Source organism: Primulina tabacum, chromosome 18 (assembly GCF_025594145.1).
Source record: "Primulina tabacum isolate GXHZ01 chromosome 18, ASM2559414v2, whole genome shotgun sequence".
Lineage (NCBI taxonomy): Eukaryota > Viridiplantae > Streptophyta > Magnoliopsida > Lamiales > Gesneriaceae > Primulina > Primulina tabacum.
In genome coordinates, this window is record NC_134567.1 from 3,815,016 (window position 1) to 3,831,773 (window position 16,758).

At 38.4% G+C, this 16,758-nt stretch overlaps 1 protein-coding gene and 1 pseudogene across 1 annotated transcript; both read right to left on the reverse strand.

Annotated features, from left to right (window-relative positions):
* Nucleotides 1–6,475: 6,475 nt before the first annotated feature.
* Nucleotides 6,476–6,979, reverse strand: LOC142532254 (uncharacterized). The gene has a single exon (XM_075638572.1). It carries the CDS (start codon nt 6,977–6,979, stop codon nt 6,476–6,478), a length of 504 nt encoding a protein of 167 aa, XP_075494687.1.
* A 6,973-nt stretch (nt 6,980–13,952) lies between these two features.
* LOC142532882 (GDSL esterase/lipase At4g10955-like) lies at nt 13,953–16,011 on the reverse strand (annotated as a pseudogene).
* Nucleotides 16,012–16,758: the final 747 nt, after the last annotated feature.

Sequence of the window (16,758 nt, forward strand, 5' to 3'; positions counted from 1 at the left end):
TTTCGAGTACGAAATTTTATTTAAGGAGGAGAGGATTTGTAACGTCCAAAATCCAACATACGTAGACCACATGCATGCAAATGAATTAAATTGTTTACTTGCTTTGTTTAATTGATTTTAAATGCTTACAGATGCATATCATATTATTAAAAGTTTGACTACATGATTAAATTATTAAATAGAATGATTTCATGAGAATTATAGATTTTACTCGAATATTCGATAATAGGCTGGGAAAATGAGACCGGAGACGACAAGATAAAATAAATATTTTCAAGGCTTATTAATATGATTACATATGCTTAATTTTTCTATAAATGATAGAGTTCAAATTATTTTACGAGACGAACTCTATCTTATCCGGGAAGCTGGTTTTGGGCAAACGAGAGGTTTTTAAAAGATCAAAATTATTATTTTTGAAAACTAATTTTTATAAAATTTTATTTTTCAATTAAATCGATGTTATTGAGCCTAATTTACCTAAGATTAGTTAGTCCAATTGCTCCTAAACTCAAATGCCCAAAACTTAAACCCATTAACATGTAAATTTAAAATCTATAAAATAAATCCCAGGTCTTTTAAGGCTGAATTCAGCCGAAATCCCTCACACACAACACACGCCAAATTATAAAATTCCTAGGGAAGAAAACAAGCAGTCTTCGTCGCTCATTCGTTCTTTTTCGCGTTCTACGCCAACGATCGTATATTCGAGCGTTCTAAAACGCAAAAGCACGTTTCAAAACCTTTTTTTTGCACCATTCAAATCATATTATGTGTGTTGAATCATGTTTGCATGAAAAATATGAAACTCTCATTTTATTTTCGTTTTTATGTCTTGTACATCTTAAAATATTGATTTTCATGCATTGAAACTCATGCTTATGATGCACAAAGCGGCTGACATTATAGGGCTATGGGAAGGGATGATTTTCAACATGTTTAAGGGATGGACAATAGGGATGCAAGAGCTGAACGAAAATTGGATTTTTAGGAACTAGGGTTTGCATTTTTGGTCTTAGGAAGAAGCATATTGTTGGCTGCTGTAGGGACATGTTCATGGGTCCTAATAGGGTCTAGTCATGGTCCTAGATGAACTGTGCAAGGGCTGGAAAGTGAGGATAAAGGTTGTATGTCTCTAAATTCCTTTGATGCATCATTCAATCCATATTATGTTTTTTTTTGTTTTTGCATGAAAAATACATATGCACGATTCGTAAACGATAGAACAATTACTTTCAAAGTTTTGATGATTTTCATGCGTATATGAACGTGTTATGATTTCCAAGGGTTACGCTTCCAATATAAGATGTTTAAGGGATGGAAAAAGGGTTGAATAAGCGAAGAATGATGGCTGGAAGTTGGCATAAGGGGACGCATGGATTAAGGGCTAAGCACTAGGGTTTAAGGGTCTTATGGTTAGCAGTAAGGGCTCGGCCATGAGAAGGGCTACACCAAGGCTCGACCAGGCTTGGTCTCGGCCCTGTGCAGGCGGTGTTCAAGGTATAGGAAGAGTCCTAGCATTGCTAGGACTCAAGGGGCAGCGCGTAAGGAAGAGTCCGCATGTGCTAGAACTCTTTCCATACGCGCAAGGGGCGAGTACTGCAGGGGATGCTCGCGGCTCTGGTGAGAGCTGGCTACGGTTGGTCCAATAGGGTCTAGTAGAGTCATAGTTGGGTTCCTAGGCGGCTGGTACATGATGGCTTGAAGAAAATAAAAAATAAGATAAGAGGGGCCGCGATCAATGGGTTTGCGTGCAAGGGTGCGCGCGGCTGGGCTGAGGGCTGGTGCACTAGCCTAGGCTAGGTCGATTATGGCCCAAGAGGGTCTGGGAAGGGTCTGGTCCATGGTGGCTTGAGGGTGGCTCGGGATTAGGGGGAACCGTGGCTTGATCTAAGGGTAGTGTTCGAGAATGGCTACGAAAGGAGAGGTGGTTCGAACCATGGTCCACGGGGGTTGATTCATGATTCCTGATGGTATTTTAGGTATGAAATGTTTGTTTTTAAAGTTTGGAAAGAAAATATTTAGTTTGAATTAATTCGAGAATAAAACGTTTTACGAATTATTAATTAAGGAATTAAATCAAAAAGCCCGAGTTTACGTTAAATAAAAATATTAAAAACTAAAATTAAACTTAAATAATTATTTAGGATAGTCTCGAGTCAATAAAAGTGAGAAAAAATCAAAATCAAGAAATATTAAGTCTAGGGGAAAAAGAGTCATTTTACACCTGGATAGTACGAAATGGGTTGGCAGGAATCATAACGCATGCTAAATGAATTTTTTTAATTGACGATTTAGGGATTTTTATGTACTCGAGATTTTAAATGTTAAATTATTTTGATTTATGGAAATGTTAAGTTATTTTAAATGGTGAATTTCGAAAATATGTATGAAAAAAAATTAATAGGATTTTAAAGTTAAAAAGTAGTGCATGTTTCGATCTACTGCTTAAAATTCTACCGAAATATTTTTTTTAAAGTCGTGACCGAAAATACACACACAATCATAAACATTTAAATAAGTTAAACATGTGTTTTAAAATTCATCCAATCAGTTACTCAAAATAACTACAGTTACACAAAATTTTAAAATGTGACATCAACGAGGAGTTACTAAAACTAGGAAATAAATCAGAATCAAATCAAATCAGAACTAAATCTTGGATTCTAATCTTAATAAAAGGAAACTAAATATTACGTATATCTCTCCTAACTTTTAATAATTCGACACTCTCCCTCAAGTTGGGACGTAAATGTCATACATTCCCAACTTGTTTCATATTTCATCAAAGTTAGGACCAATCAAAGCTTTGGTCAAGATATCTGCAAGTTGTTCACGAGTTGGAGTATACCGCAGTAATACTTCACTACTCTTAATCTTCTCGGCAATAAAGTGACGATCAATTTCGACATGCTTAGTACGGTCATGATGAACAGGGTCTTTAGCAATGCTGATCGCAGCTTGATTATCGCACTTGAGGATCACAGACTCATGGTACGGCATTTTCAATTCGGCCATCATTCTTCTAATTCATATCCCTTCACACGTGGCTAAGGACAACGCGTGAAACTCAGCTTCAGCACTGCTTCTTGACACAACGGGTTGCTTCTTGTTCCTCCAAGTCACCAAATTTCCCCATACGAAGGAACAGTAACCCGTAGTAGATCTTCGGTTAATACGACTTCCTGCACGATCAGCATCTGAAAACATAATGATGTTACGAACATCATGTTTCTGAAATAAAATCCCCTTTCCGGGAGACTTCTTCAAATACCGAAGTATGCGGTAGACTGCATCCATGTGGCATTGCTTCGGATTATGCATGAACTGACTTACGTAGCTAACCGCGAAGCCAATGTCCGGTCGTGTGTGCGACAGGTAGATCAATCGTCCCACCAACCGTTGATACCGTTGTTTCTCGACGGGATCTCCTTCGGGTACACCTTCGGCCTCTCGAGTCGATACCATTGGTGTGCTTGCAGGTTTACAACCGAGCATCCCAGTATCTCTAAGTAGATCGAGTACATGTTTCCGCTGAGAAACGGATATGCCCTTATTTGAACGGGTAATTTCCATACCTAGAAAGTAGCGGAGAGGTCCCAAATCCTTCACCTCAAACGTCCGAGCCAACGTAGCCTTGATACTACTGATTTCCTCTTCATAATCTCCAGTTAATATAATGTCATCCACATACACAATAAGGATGGCAATTCTATTATCTTGAGAATGTTTAACAAAGTGCGTATGATCCGTTTGGCACTGGACAAACCCCTGGTCTTTAACCACCGTGGAAAACTTTCCAAACCACACTCTAGGCGATTGTTTAAGACCGTAGATGGACTTATGCAGTCTGCACACTTGATTCCCTGGTTCATTCGGAACCACTAAACCGGCGGGAACTTCCATATACACTTCTTCCTCTAGGTCCCCATTAAGAAATGCATTTTTAATGTCCAATTGCTGCAATTTCCAATCGAGATTCGCTGCTAAGGAGATGAGGATCCGGACAGTATTGAGTTTCGCAACCGGCGCAAATGTCTCTTCATAATCGATCCCATAAGACTGAGTAAACCCACGAGCCACTAATCGAGCTTTCAATCTCTCAACACTCCCATCAGCGTTAAACTTCACCGTAAAAATCCATTTACAACTCACCGCTCTTTTACCAGGTGGCAATTCGGTAATCGACCATGTACCATTCCTTTCTAGAGACGTGAGTTCGGATTTCACTGCTTCAGCCCAGCCCGGATGCAGAAGTGCTTCCTGGATGGTATTCGGGATGTAGATATTATCCAGCTTCGTGACATATGCTCGGTAGGACTGGGAGAGACGTCCGTAGGAGACCCACCTATCAATCGGATGGTTAGTGCATCTACGAGTACCTTTCCGTAGAGCTATAGGCAAGTCTTCCAGATTCTGATTCTGAGGGGCTGGAGCCGGAGTGCTTACTGTAGTTGTCTCCGGAATTGGGATCGGTGTTGTGGTATCTTCAGCGGCAAGTGTAGGGTGTGCTGGAGCTTCACACTCCCCCTGACCTCGTTGCCACTGACCTCGTGTATAGACTTGGAGGTTTGGCGAGGTGGGTGGACTAACATGGATTTCGGTAGCTGGTGTAGCTGGTGGGTTCGGGTTTGATGGGACAGTAGGTGTAGTTGACTCAGGTGTTTCGGGATCAGGAAGGATTTTACAAAACGGGACTTCGATTATAGGTTGTTTCTCCCCCTGAAGGATAGTTTTGGGATAATATGGAGTATCTTCAAAAAAGTTAACATCCATAGTTGTGAATGTTTTTCGAGAGACGGGGCAGTAACATTTGTATCCTTTTTTGTTAGAGGAGTACCCGATGAATACACACTTGGTAGCCCGAGGATCAAGCTTACTACGGAAATGAGGGTAGATATGAACAAAAGCGGTGCAACCAAATATTTTTGGTAGGAGATGAGACGATAATGTATTAATATGTGGGAAACTGGACGATAGGGTTTGAAAAGGGGTGACATACCGCAAGACCCGGGACGCGAGCCGATTTATAATATAGGCAGCGGTCAAAACAGCCTTTCCCCATAGGTATTTCGGCACATTCATGGAGAGTAGGAGGGAACGTGCGGCCTCTAAAAGGTGACGGTTTTTTCTTTCAGCAATCCCGTTTTGTTGCGGTGTGTCGACGCAAGAGCTGATTTGGACAATGCCCTGCTTGGTGAAATAGGATCCTAAGGTGGTGTTGAAGTAGTCACGGGCATTATCAGACTTGAGAACCCGAATACGGGTATTGAATTGTGTTTGGATCATAGTGTTAAAGGCTGGAAATATTTGGGCGAGATCAGATTTGTCTTTCATAAGAAAGACCCATGTAAGGCGGGTATGATCGTCGATGAAGGTGACGAACCACCGGGCTCCATTTATATTGGGTATCCGAGATGCGCCCCAAATGTCACTGTGGATGAGTGAAAATGGTTGAGAAGGTTTGTATGGGATAGGATTATATGAGACCCGAGTGTGTTTTGCAAGTTGACAGATATCACAATGAAAAAACCTCGCCCTTTTATTAACGAATAAATTCGGATACAATTTTTCAAGATAAAAGAAACTTGGTTGACCTAACTAAAAGTGTAAGCGCATAACATCACTTCCAGACTCTATATGAAAACCAAAACTAACATTTGAACAGGAATGGGAGCGAGATTCGAGGCTGGATAGACTTGTATTGAGGAGATAGAGGCCTGAGCACATCCTAGCACTGCCAATCGTCTTCATCGATCCCAACTCCTGGAAAAAACACACGTTATTGGAAAAATTAGCCGAGCACTGTTCATCGGTTGTCAATTTACTAATGGACAATAAATTGAAATCCAAAGAAGGAACATGCAGCACAGATTTAAGAGTAAGGTCGGAGGAAATCTGTACGGATCCGAAACCAGCAATCCGGGTCTTGGTACCATCCGCAATCCGAACATGGAGAGAGTCGGTATTGGGTTGGTATGTTGTAAAGAGATTCCGATTGCCGATCATATGGTCGGAGGCACCCGAGTCGACAATCCAAGAGCACGAGAACTGCTGAGCGGAAATTAAAGCAAGAACGTCTATACCTTTGGTAGCGTGAAGGCTGGTGGATTTAGATCCAGTAGCATGCTGCACTAAGGTTGCAGACATGATTTGTTGTAGTGCTTCAATCTGTTGCGGAGAGAACGGACTGTCGTTGGCCTGGTCGCCTGAGGGCTGAGCTGAGAGGCCAGCGGTTGGTCTTGGCAGTCGGAGGACGGAATGATTTCCAATCAGAAGGTTTGCCATGGATAACCCAGCAAGTGTTCTTCGTGTGCCCTGGTTTGGAACAGTGCTCACATGTTGGCCGTGACTTACGCTCTCTTGTTGAGTTGCTCCAGTAGCACCGAGTGAAGACCCGAGGAGGGCAGAACCATCAACCGAGGTAGAAGGTGGGCCCATCATGACCTTTTTGCGGCTTTCTTCGCGGCGAATCTCAGCAAAAGCTTCTCGAAGGACCCAAGAATGGCTTGGCACTCATTACTCTGCCTCGAACTTCATCTAGTTCTTTGTTGAGACCGAGTAGAAACTTGAAGGTGCGCTTCTGCTCCACAATCTTGCGATAGCGCTGACCATCTTCCGGACACTTCCAAGCGTGGGTTTCAAAAAAATCAAGTTGCTGCCATTGTTTGGTGAGGGCATTATAGTACTGGGTGACACTGAGTTCTCCCTGTCGGAGGTCGTGAAGGGCTGATTCAATAGCCGACAGTTCCGAGGTGTTATCGGAACTTGAATACGTCTCACGGACTGCCTCCCAAACATCTTTAGCACTCTCGTAGAGAAGGAAATTCTCACATACTTCCAAACTCATGGAATTGATGAGCCATGACATGATTAAGTGATTCTCCGTCTTCCACTTCTTATAGCCGGCATCAGTCTTTGCTGGGGCTTCAATTTCTCCGGTGAGGTACTCTTTTTTTCCGCGTCCACAGATGAACATTCTTACGGATAAGGAGAGAGTTATTGGAAGGGTTGGGATTCGAATCAAGGATATCGGATTTTTCCTCCGAAGAGGTTCCTGTGGCGAGACCGTGTTTTACCATGGTCGCTCTGATACCATGAAGAATTCGATAAACTGAATTCTTAAATTTTATTAATGTCAAATGAAGTATAAATACAAGGAACGGAGCAAAGAAAAGAAATCAGGAAATATCCTAAAACTAGGAAATAAATCAGAATCAAATCAAATCAGAACTAAATCTAGGATTCTAATCTTAATAAAAGGAAAATAAATATTACGTATATCTCTCCTAACTTTTAATAATTCGACAAAAATTATGGCCATCACCAGAGCATAAACGAGAATCATAAACATGTGAAAATATTGTTTAAAACCCCTGACTCTAAACATAATATGCGGATGAATGCAAGGTCCTCGGGTTATCATATGCACCCCCAGCTCCACCTACTCAGTCTGCAATGCCTCCAATCTCCACATTCTCATGATCATCTGCATCAATCACACCTAGTGAGTCTAAAGACTCAACACTCCGGAACCATAATAACAAATACATATACATATCAAGCAACAGCGAAAAGTACTGTAATTAACATAAGTTTCATGGTCTTCAAAAATATAAACATAAGTGTAAACATATTCATTTCAAATCATGTCATATCATATCAACTTATACGTGTTAATTTTTCCTTATTGAATTCAGATCATTAATTGTGACTTTCGTATCAACTCTAAGTCGATGGATCTATCTATGTATAACTGCTGGTACCCTGGCGGAGGGGATATAAGCGATAGTTTTACTCGTCCACTGAGCCTTGACCTTACATGTTCGTGTTCGTGTTCGTATTAGTCAAAACCAACTCACTTCCTTTGAAAACATGTCATCATATTCATCTCTTGTAAAACGAATGCTTATATATTCATTTTCTTAAAATCAAGCATGCAACGTGTTTCTAACATAACATAAAAATCCATGTTCAATATCAACATATACATTTTAAATATGCATGAACAGTTGTCAGGGCACACTGCCAGGACTGTAAACATACTCAGTTGCAAAAATGACATATTCTCAATCACACTTATCGAACGCTTTAAAAACATAATTATAACCATTTTTAGACGTAAAATCGAGCTCAAACCTTAACTTCTATAATTCGCTTAAAACTTAGACCGAAGTCCACGTTTTAGTCTGAACTTAACCAAACTTAAACCATATTTCAAAGCCCCCTAACCAAACCTTGTATGACCCAATTAAACCGTCAACAACCTTGAACACATTGACATATCAATACCCAAAACGAACCATTCTCATTAAATCAAAAACTCCCAAGCACAAGACTAGCACCTAGGCACTGCCTGAGTAGCGTTGCAGTGCTTGTAAGTGCATATGCGCCATGCATTAACGCTTCGGTGCTACAATAGCCGAAGCTTTTAAGCGCCGCGGCGCCAATCCTGTGGGCAAAAACCCCAAATTTCCACTTCAAAGCCAAGCCATCCTACGCTCACTCGACCTAGACCGGACTCAAACCAACCTACCCTAGACCACAATCAAACCCTCCTACACTGCCCTAACCATTACCCTCAAACCTATACTCTCGAATACACGAGATACACCTGAACATCTCAAAGCCGAGCCCTGACCACGTTTAGCTTTCTCGATTTATTCCTAGCTCGAAACCAGCTGTGCACGAGCCACTCCAGGCTGCATCTCAGACCCACCAGGGTCTACTCCACGTCCCGGAATAGCATTTGCAATGCTGCACCCCTTGAAACAACCGATCGAACCAAAAAACCATAACCCAAAACATGAACGTCCGATCGATCCTTACATGAGCATGATCCCACTTAGAACTCAACATCTAGACGCCATCAATCAGAAATGTTTGATTCTCCCACAACTCGATCTATGCAGCCCCTTCAACCATTGCTAGAAACGTGAGAAGGATGACAAGAAAAATGCATATGTTTGTATGGAAATCATGTAAAACTGATTTTCTTCACCAGCTCTATTAATTATCATGCAAACACAATTCAAAACATATATTATGAAGTGATCAATGCGAAAAGAATGGAATCGTGCGTGCTTTAATGAAAAAATGTATGTAAAACGATGACCAACGAAGCGAGGGACGAATACCGGAGAACGAGGCGAAGTTTCTACCTAATTTTCTTGCAAAACTGAGAGCCAAAGCTGCTGCTAATTTTCGAGAGAGGAGGGGCGGCCAATGGAGGTGGGAGGGGGCTAGGGTTAGGGTAAAGAAAGATTATAAGAATGGGCCAAGTTTTGATATAAAAGAGGTTAGTGATCTAGGCCCAAAACTCTTACTAAACAGGCCCATTAGTCCCAAAAATGCGCACGTAAAATATTTCGTTTAGGTGCGCTTTTAAAAATATTACTCGAACCCTCAAAAAATCATCCGCTTTGATAAAAATTGAATACCGATTTAAAATACGGCTCAATGTATAAAAATATATTAAAAGGCTCATTTTCGAAAATTTTCATATCAATTACATCATATATTAAATAATTAAAAATACTTATTTGATAAAAACATTTGCCTCAAACTGTCTCCGGTCTCAATTCCTCGTACGAGCGTGAAATAATGCTAAAGCCTAATTAAATGCAATCTAGTAACTCATGAAATAAAAGCACATATTTATGTCATAAACATGCATTTAAAAATTATTAAATAATCTTAAACATCTACCATTTTAAAAGTGCGGAAATATTTTATTTTTTTTAAGCTCGCATTTTCGAAATAACATTTAAACGTTTCGCATACATGCGCTCTACAGAAAAATATGACATTTAAAAATGATCTTAAATATTTGGGAGTAAAAATAGTGCAGTTTAAAATAACCATACTCATCCAAAATCATACGTAAAAATAAACAAATATAAAATCTTAAAATCATCAACGTATGAAAATGTTTAACTCATCTCAAAACTCGTAAATCATAATGCGGAAAAACATGCGGTCCTCGGGTCGTGTCACCGCACCAGATCTGCCTACTCAGAGTTCGGCACCTCCAGGCACCTCATCCTCAGGCTCACCTGCATCACACACGCCTAGTGAGTCTAGAGACTCAACACACCTGTACTAGAAATAACAAGTACATATGCATAGCACACAACAGTGAAAAATATCGTACTCAACATATCTTTCATGAACTTCAAAGCATAGCATAAACGTGTCGTGTAAAATCATATCATATCAAATCATGTCATCTCGTGTCATCATATACGTATATATTTTCATTTAATTGAATTCACTTCATTAGTTGTGACTTTCGTATCAGCTCTATCGATGGATCCATCTATAAAACCGTGGTACCCGGCGGCAGGGGACATCAGCGACAATATAACCCGCCCACTGAGCCCGGGCCTCAGCTCATCATATCTCATGTCATCGTATACATATACATCGTCAGTCACAATCAAATCTCATCCTTCAAAAATAGCATCATAATCATCACTTAATAAAAACATGCATATACGTAATTTTTCCTTTAAACCAAGCATGCAACATATTTATCATAATTGCTTAAAAATCGTAAACATGATGCATAAACATTTAAAATATCATGAATTTGTGCCCAGGGCACTGCCAGGACCAAAATCTCACCCCGGGTGCAAAATGACCATTTTGCCCCTGGAAAACCCAAAAATTACCGTTTTACCCATTGACCTCTAACATTGACCCGAAACTTACCAAACTCCTTAAAAAGTCCCAAAACATATTTATAAACATTCCTATACGTAAACTCAAGCTCATTTTATAACTTAACCGATTTGTTTTGAAACTTGGACCGATGTCCCGGTTTTAACCCGAATCGACTCGAAACTTAACCGAATTTTTCCCAACTTGAACCATAACTTAAACAACTCAATCTAAAACATTTACTAGTAAAATTATGTCCTTAAATCCAAAGTCTTTCGGCCACTACCCCCTGTCCTAAATAAAGCTCTCGGCCACCCCCCCCCTTTGAGCAATCATCAAACTACCCATGGCTCCTACCCTTCACGCTTCGGTCCTCCCTTATACCACCACCTGTCCAGCCTTTATGACTCACCATTAGGCCCTTAATGACCCTTCTAAACTAAGCCAAACCCAAGTAAAAATTTGCTGCACGAATCCTACACAGAATTCGTTCGAAGCTAGCACACCTTCACCCGATTCAAACTCTACCTCCAAGGACCGAGCTTCTCCCTCAACCAAACACCCATGGCTCACTCCTAGCATCTTACCAGACTTTATAAAGACTGAGACATAGCTTGGTTCAAGCCCATGCACGGCCGAACCCTTTCTACACCGATCAAATCCATTCTCGAACCAACAAACAAGAACCGAGGACCATCCTTACACAATGCTGTGATGATCTCGTTTCCAGCCTACCACTCCACTCCCTTCGGTGACAACAGCCTTCAAACACACCCTACAACAGACCCCTTGCACAAACTGAAGAAAAAACGTGAGTGACAAACCAAAAGAATGCAAGAAACACTTGAGAAATCGCAAACCATGTGCACTCACGCTTGGATCGGGAGTTTCATAAACAAATATACATATTACAGCAAGTATATAGCGTGTATGATGCGTAAAGGATGGTACAATGCGTGCCTTATGAAGTTGGAGAGTAAGAACGATGCGAGGGAGACCCGGGATGATTTTTCATTTGAAGAAACGGTGAGGCCGATGAAACCTTGGGATTGCTGGTGAGGAAACCGATGGGAAAAGGAGCTGAGGGAGGGTGTCGGCTGCTGTGGGATTTAGGTTAAGGTTAATGAGTAATTTAGGTAGAGATTAAATAGATAAATAATAGATAATGGACTTTAAATTATCAATTAAAGGTTTAAAAAGCTAATTAAGCTCAATAAGCTTAAAATTAGGCCCATTAAGTCCAAACGTAATCCCAAAAAATGTTTTGTGTTGAAATTTTTTGAAAATAATAGTCGAACCCTCAAAAAGTCCTTCGATTCGACAAAATTTACGTACCGTTAACAAATAAAATCTTACGAGTAAAAATACCCAATAAATCCCATTTTGAAAAATACAATTTAAAACATCTTAAAATAATTAATAAAAATTAATCATGTAGTAAAATAATTTTTCTGATAATTTCTCCGGTCTCCGTTCCTCATTCGAGCGTGAAATGCACCTAGAAATTCTGATGCATGAAATTTTAAAATTTCATGAATTAAATCCTATCGTGCATGAATTATGCATAAAATGCATAAAAATAATTAAATACAAATTAATTAAATAAACATGCATTTAATGCTTTAAAACAATTAAATAAAATGCCAAAGAAATTTAATAACTTGCATGCAAGTGGTTCACGTGGACCTTCAAATTTTCGAGACGTTACATAATCATTTTAATAAAACCCTATATTTGCATGCAGTCAGTTTACGTCGTTTGAATTTCTAAACCTTATAGCATATGTTGTTTATTTTAAGTATTTGATTTTTTGGTATATCCTATTTATGGATAGGTCGTGCTGAAATTTTTATATGCTCAAACGTAAATTTTTAACTCACTTTTCCGTTATTTACTGCTTAATCATGATTGCATATTAATAAATCGTGATTATGATAATTGTCCCTCACAAAAATATTGAATTCAAGGCAGTTTTTGCTCAACAAGAAAGCTAGCAAATTTCAGTGCAGTCTGATTACATTATTAATCTGTAAAAGAAAGCAGTCTACATTTAACCACCCCAGCCCAATACCAATTTTTGAAATTAATGATACTTTGTGAACAAGTTTCTCAAAATATGATATGATATTAAGTATGGAAGAAGAATGTCGAATTATGGAAGAATTATCTCAAAATTTTGGAAGAAATATCAATCGAATTATTGTAAGATTTTCACTTAATCATTTATAAATACCACTCTATGTCGTTCGAAAATTCACACCCAAAATTCAATCATAATTTCAAGAATTTTTTCTCAAGGTGTTCTCAAATTTTCAAATTATGGTTCTCTAAGTTCTATCGAGTATGGAAGCTCTGTCGCAGTCTAGGTCCAATGAGGATTTTGAGATCTTCCAAGCCAAGAAACAGTTGTTCTTCGTGTTTTCTTCAAGATTTAAGATAAGTGGGCTTGTTTTAAAAGTATAATTTTTATTATGTCTTATTTCGTTTTTTGAAAGTTTTCGATCGAGCGCAATTCTTCTTTTACTACCCTTTCTTGATACAATTATTGTATGTTCTATGTTTTGACAATGTGACGATTCAACTTAATATAGATGGGGATCCCAATATTCGATAAGTTTATGGCATTTACACGGTGAGATTGTAATCGTTATATGACATCACCCCCTTAGAAGAGTAAAAATTAGGAACTGATATCAGTAAACTATAGAGAGAAGAGAAATCTCGGTGTCTAGGCCAAGATATGTTTATGTTGATGATATGAATTATCTTATGCATGATATATTTTTTTAAAAAAAAAATCATATGTATTTGTTAAGTACATCACTTGCTGAGTGACGATCATATCATTTATCCCTTACTTTCTCTCTCAGTTAAGTGTGGAGATCAGATAGAGGAACAACTAAAATTTAATTTACTTTATGATCATTTTACGTTTTATTCGATCTCTCGTTTTAAATGTTTCTGCATATTTTTATCATTTTAAGAATTTACGTTAAAAAGAAAATTTTATGATTGATTGTGAATTATAAACTGTTTTGGTTTAGGTTGTACAACGGGACTTGTTATTTTCAATTATATTATTGTAAAACAGCGTCGATGTCGACTAACTCGAGCACGAGGCATGACAATTACTTAATAAGAAAATAATCATTGCACTCATAAATTCTTTAATGTATCGTTATTTTTTTATTTTGCTTCTCAAATATTCAACAAATATCTAATCAATTAAGTCAATCAAAAGATTTAACATAAACTCGACGGTTTCACGAGTTAATTTTGTGAAAATATTTTATTTAAATTACTAACAAAGAACTGTTTTTTTTATGACAAAAGTACTAGTCCTACATGTATTGAAATATGAAACGAAATTTAAACAAGAAAATTTATGTTAAACATTTAATAAATATTATACTCCAACTCGATCGATCATCGTGTTCGATTTTCCTTGTACTGATATAACTTGTACTTCAACTCCAAATCCTGCCTCCACCACTGATGAATCCCATGTGACTCCATCAAACCCATTGAAGAACTCGAATTAATAGTCAAATACGCAGAAGGAATCAGATGCGCTGCTTCAGAATCCTTGCCTCTGGCACTCGAAACAATGCTCCCTATCGAATGCTTCGTTGCAAGCCTCCCAATCTTACCAGCGCCAATCTGCTCCATCTTCTCCCTGTGCTCGAAATATCCGACGTACTCCGAACAGACCACGTCGCCCGAGTTTATAAACAAGTAAGGAACCCACGTAGAAAGCACGAGAAACGGGTCGTTTACTGTATCCTTTGTCGGCATTTTTCCGCCATTTGCAGCAACAGCAAGCCCCGCAGTGATCACACTGTTAGCCATCCTCAACCCCATTTTCACCTTCTCGTTCTTGATCTTCTCGATTGGAGGCGATGCGAATGGAGGGTTGAAGAGGTAACTTTCAAGATGTATTCCCATTTTCTTGGTCATGTGTCTTCCAATAAGGAGTCCTATGGATGACCCGATCGAATGCCCCGTTATCCAGACATTCGCAACGCCAAATTTCGCGACGATTTCTTGGGTCATTTCCATGCCGACGCGAAAGCGAGTGCTGCTTTCTAGATTGTTGATCATGCAGTGGAGATTTAGCTTGATATCCTCGGCCCTGCTGCTGGAGTTGTTGATAGGTCCGCGAAACGCGAGCACGAACCGAGGGGGGTTCAGGCCTGGGTAGGCGTAGTGTGGAGGTGGGAACTTGAACTCATAAATGGCTCCGAAGATCGAGAGATCGTGGTCATCGACGAGCACACGGTGGAGCATGAAGTGGAAGGATTCCCACCAGAGAGGAGCCAGGGCTTGAGAGGGCTGGCGATTTTGGTGGCGGTCTCGTTCGAGGATATAAACCCCCTGAACTAGGCTTGCCTGCAATGGATCTTCTGTGGTTTGAGTTGTTCCTGTTGAATATTATGCAAATAAAGGAAATTAACATGGGAGATCGATCGTACACAAATTAACATTTTAGATTATATATGATCATACCAGTCGACAGAAGTTAGAAAAGTTGGTCCTGTGAGGCCAAAAGTTTCCTTCTCAGAAGCCATAAGCTCACCGTTTTGCTCTTGGCTTTCTTGATGAAATCTGTGCTCGAAAATGGAAAAAGATTCAAACAATTTCATGCAAAACCGAAAAGTTATACAGCACCACATTCAGACAATTTCTAGCCTAGTTAGACACAAGCCTACTCTACTGTACCAACGCTAAGCTATCGAACCAATTCATTAAGGTTGTATTTTGACAGATGAATTATAATTTACAAGATAATTTCAAATCCTTTGGTTCAAGGATTTAAAATAACTAAGTTGATAATTGAAATTGGAGCAAAAAAATATATTTAACTAATATAAAAGTTTTCAAATGGATACAATGAATTTGATGTCTGGATTTGAAATCAAATTCATTTGTACCTTTCATTACAAACGCAACATAAACAAAATGGTATTAGGGACACCAATGGGCATATACAAACAGAGAGACTCTCTTTTGACTCTTGATATCTCGCTCATTCTTACACTAAAAATAGTTCTTTTTTTTTACTAACATCACTCTTCTTCAAATCCGCCTACTCGAAATCCTGTCGATGATGGACTATCCCATCTTCAGAGTCTGCTTTCTTCTTTCGAAGATATCACAAAAAATTCATGTAAACGACCTAAACTTCAGAAATCAAAATTACCTCGAAGATGAGACGTCGCTTTTCCTCTTTACAAATTGATGGATTTCAACTTGTGATGATGTATGGCTACTGATATATATAATCTGAACTTGTATACGAAAGTCAACTTTCATTACAAGTTGACCTTGTAAATAGGACAGACAACTACTGAACATACATTTGCAAATCAACTACCATTTTTCAAAGTCAATAAATGTAAAATATTTAAATCACATCGATTTCTACGACAAAGTTGCAACTTGCTGTAATAAGACAGAGTGAATCAAAGATTTGAGATATAGTATTATTATTTTTTATTGTTATTATTAATTGATAAATGGAATAAAGCAGTAGACCAAGACTTGGTCAAGCTCATCATACATGTAGAGGAAACTTACATGGCTCCTTCAATGGAGATTAATGTATATGGGTAACAAGTTGATCATTTAGGTCGACGATAAACATGTAAACTTAAGATATATTACACAAAACATCGTTGTCATATCAAAAGTTATAGGCAAAAACTTGTTTGACACGGTCTCACGGATCGTATTTTGTGAGACAGATCCCTTATTTGGGTCATTCATGAAAAAATATTATTTTTTATGCTAAAAGTATTACTTTTTATTGTGAATATCCCACTTGATCCGTCTCATAAAGATTTGTGAGATCGTCTCACAAAAGATCTACTCATTTATATTTTATCTTCATTTATATAATAATTACTATCATAAATCATCTTAATTAATTTATTAATAATGTATATACTAATTTAATTTAATAAATTAATAATACATTTCAATATATAATAATTAATATCTAATAATTATTTATATCTAAAAGTTTTCATTTAATATCTAGTTTCATTTACGAAAATAATAGTAGTTGAAAATACGAAATTTTTTTTTAAAAAGATT

Excerpts from the sequence above, each read along its gene's own strand:
- LOC142532254 (XM_075638572.1), bottom strand. The coding sequence starts at position 6,979 with ATGTTCATCTGTGGACGCGGAAAAAAAGAGTACCTCACCGGAGAAATT.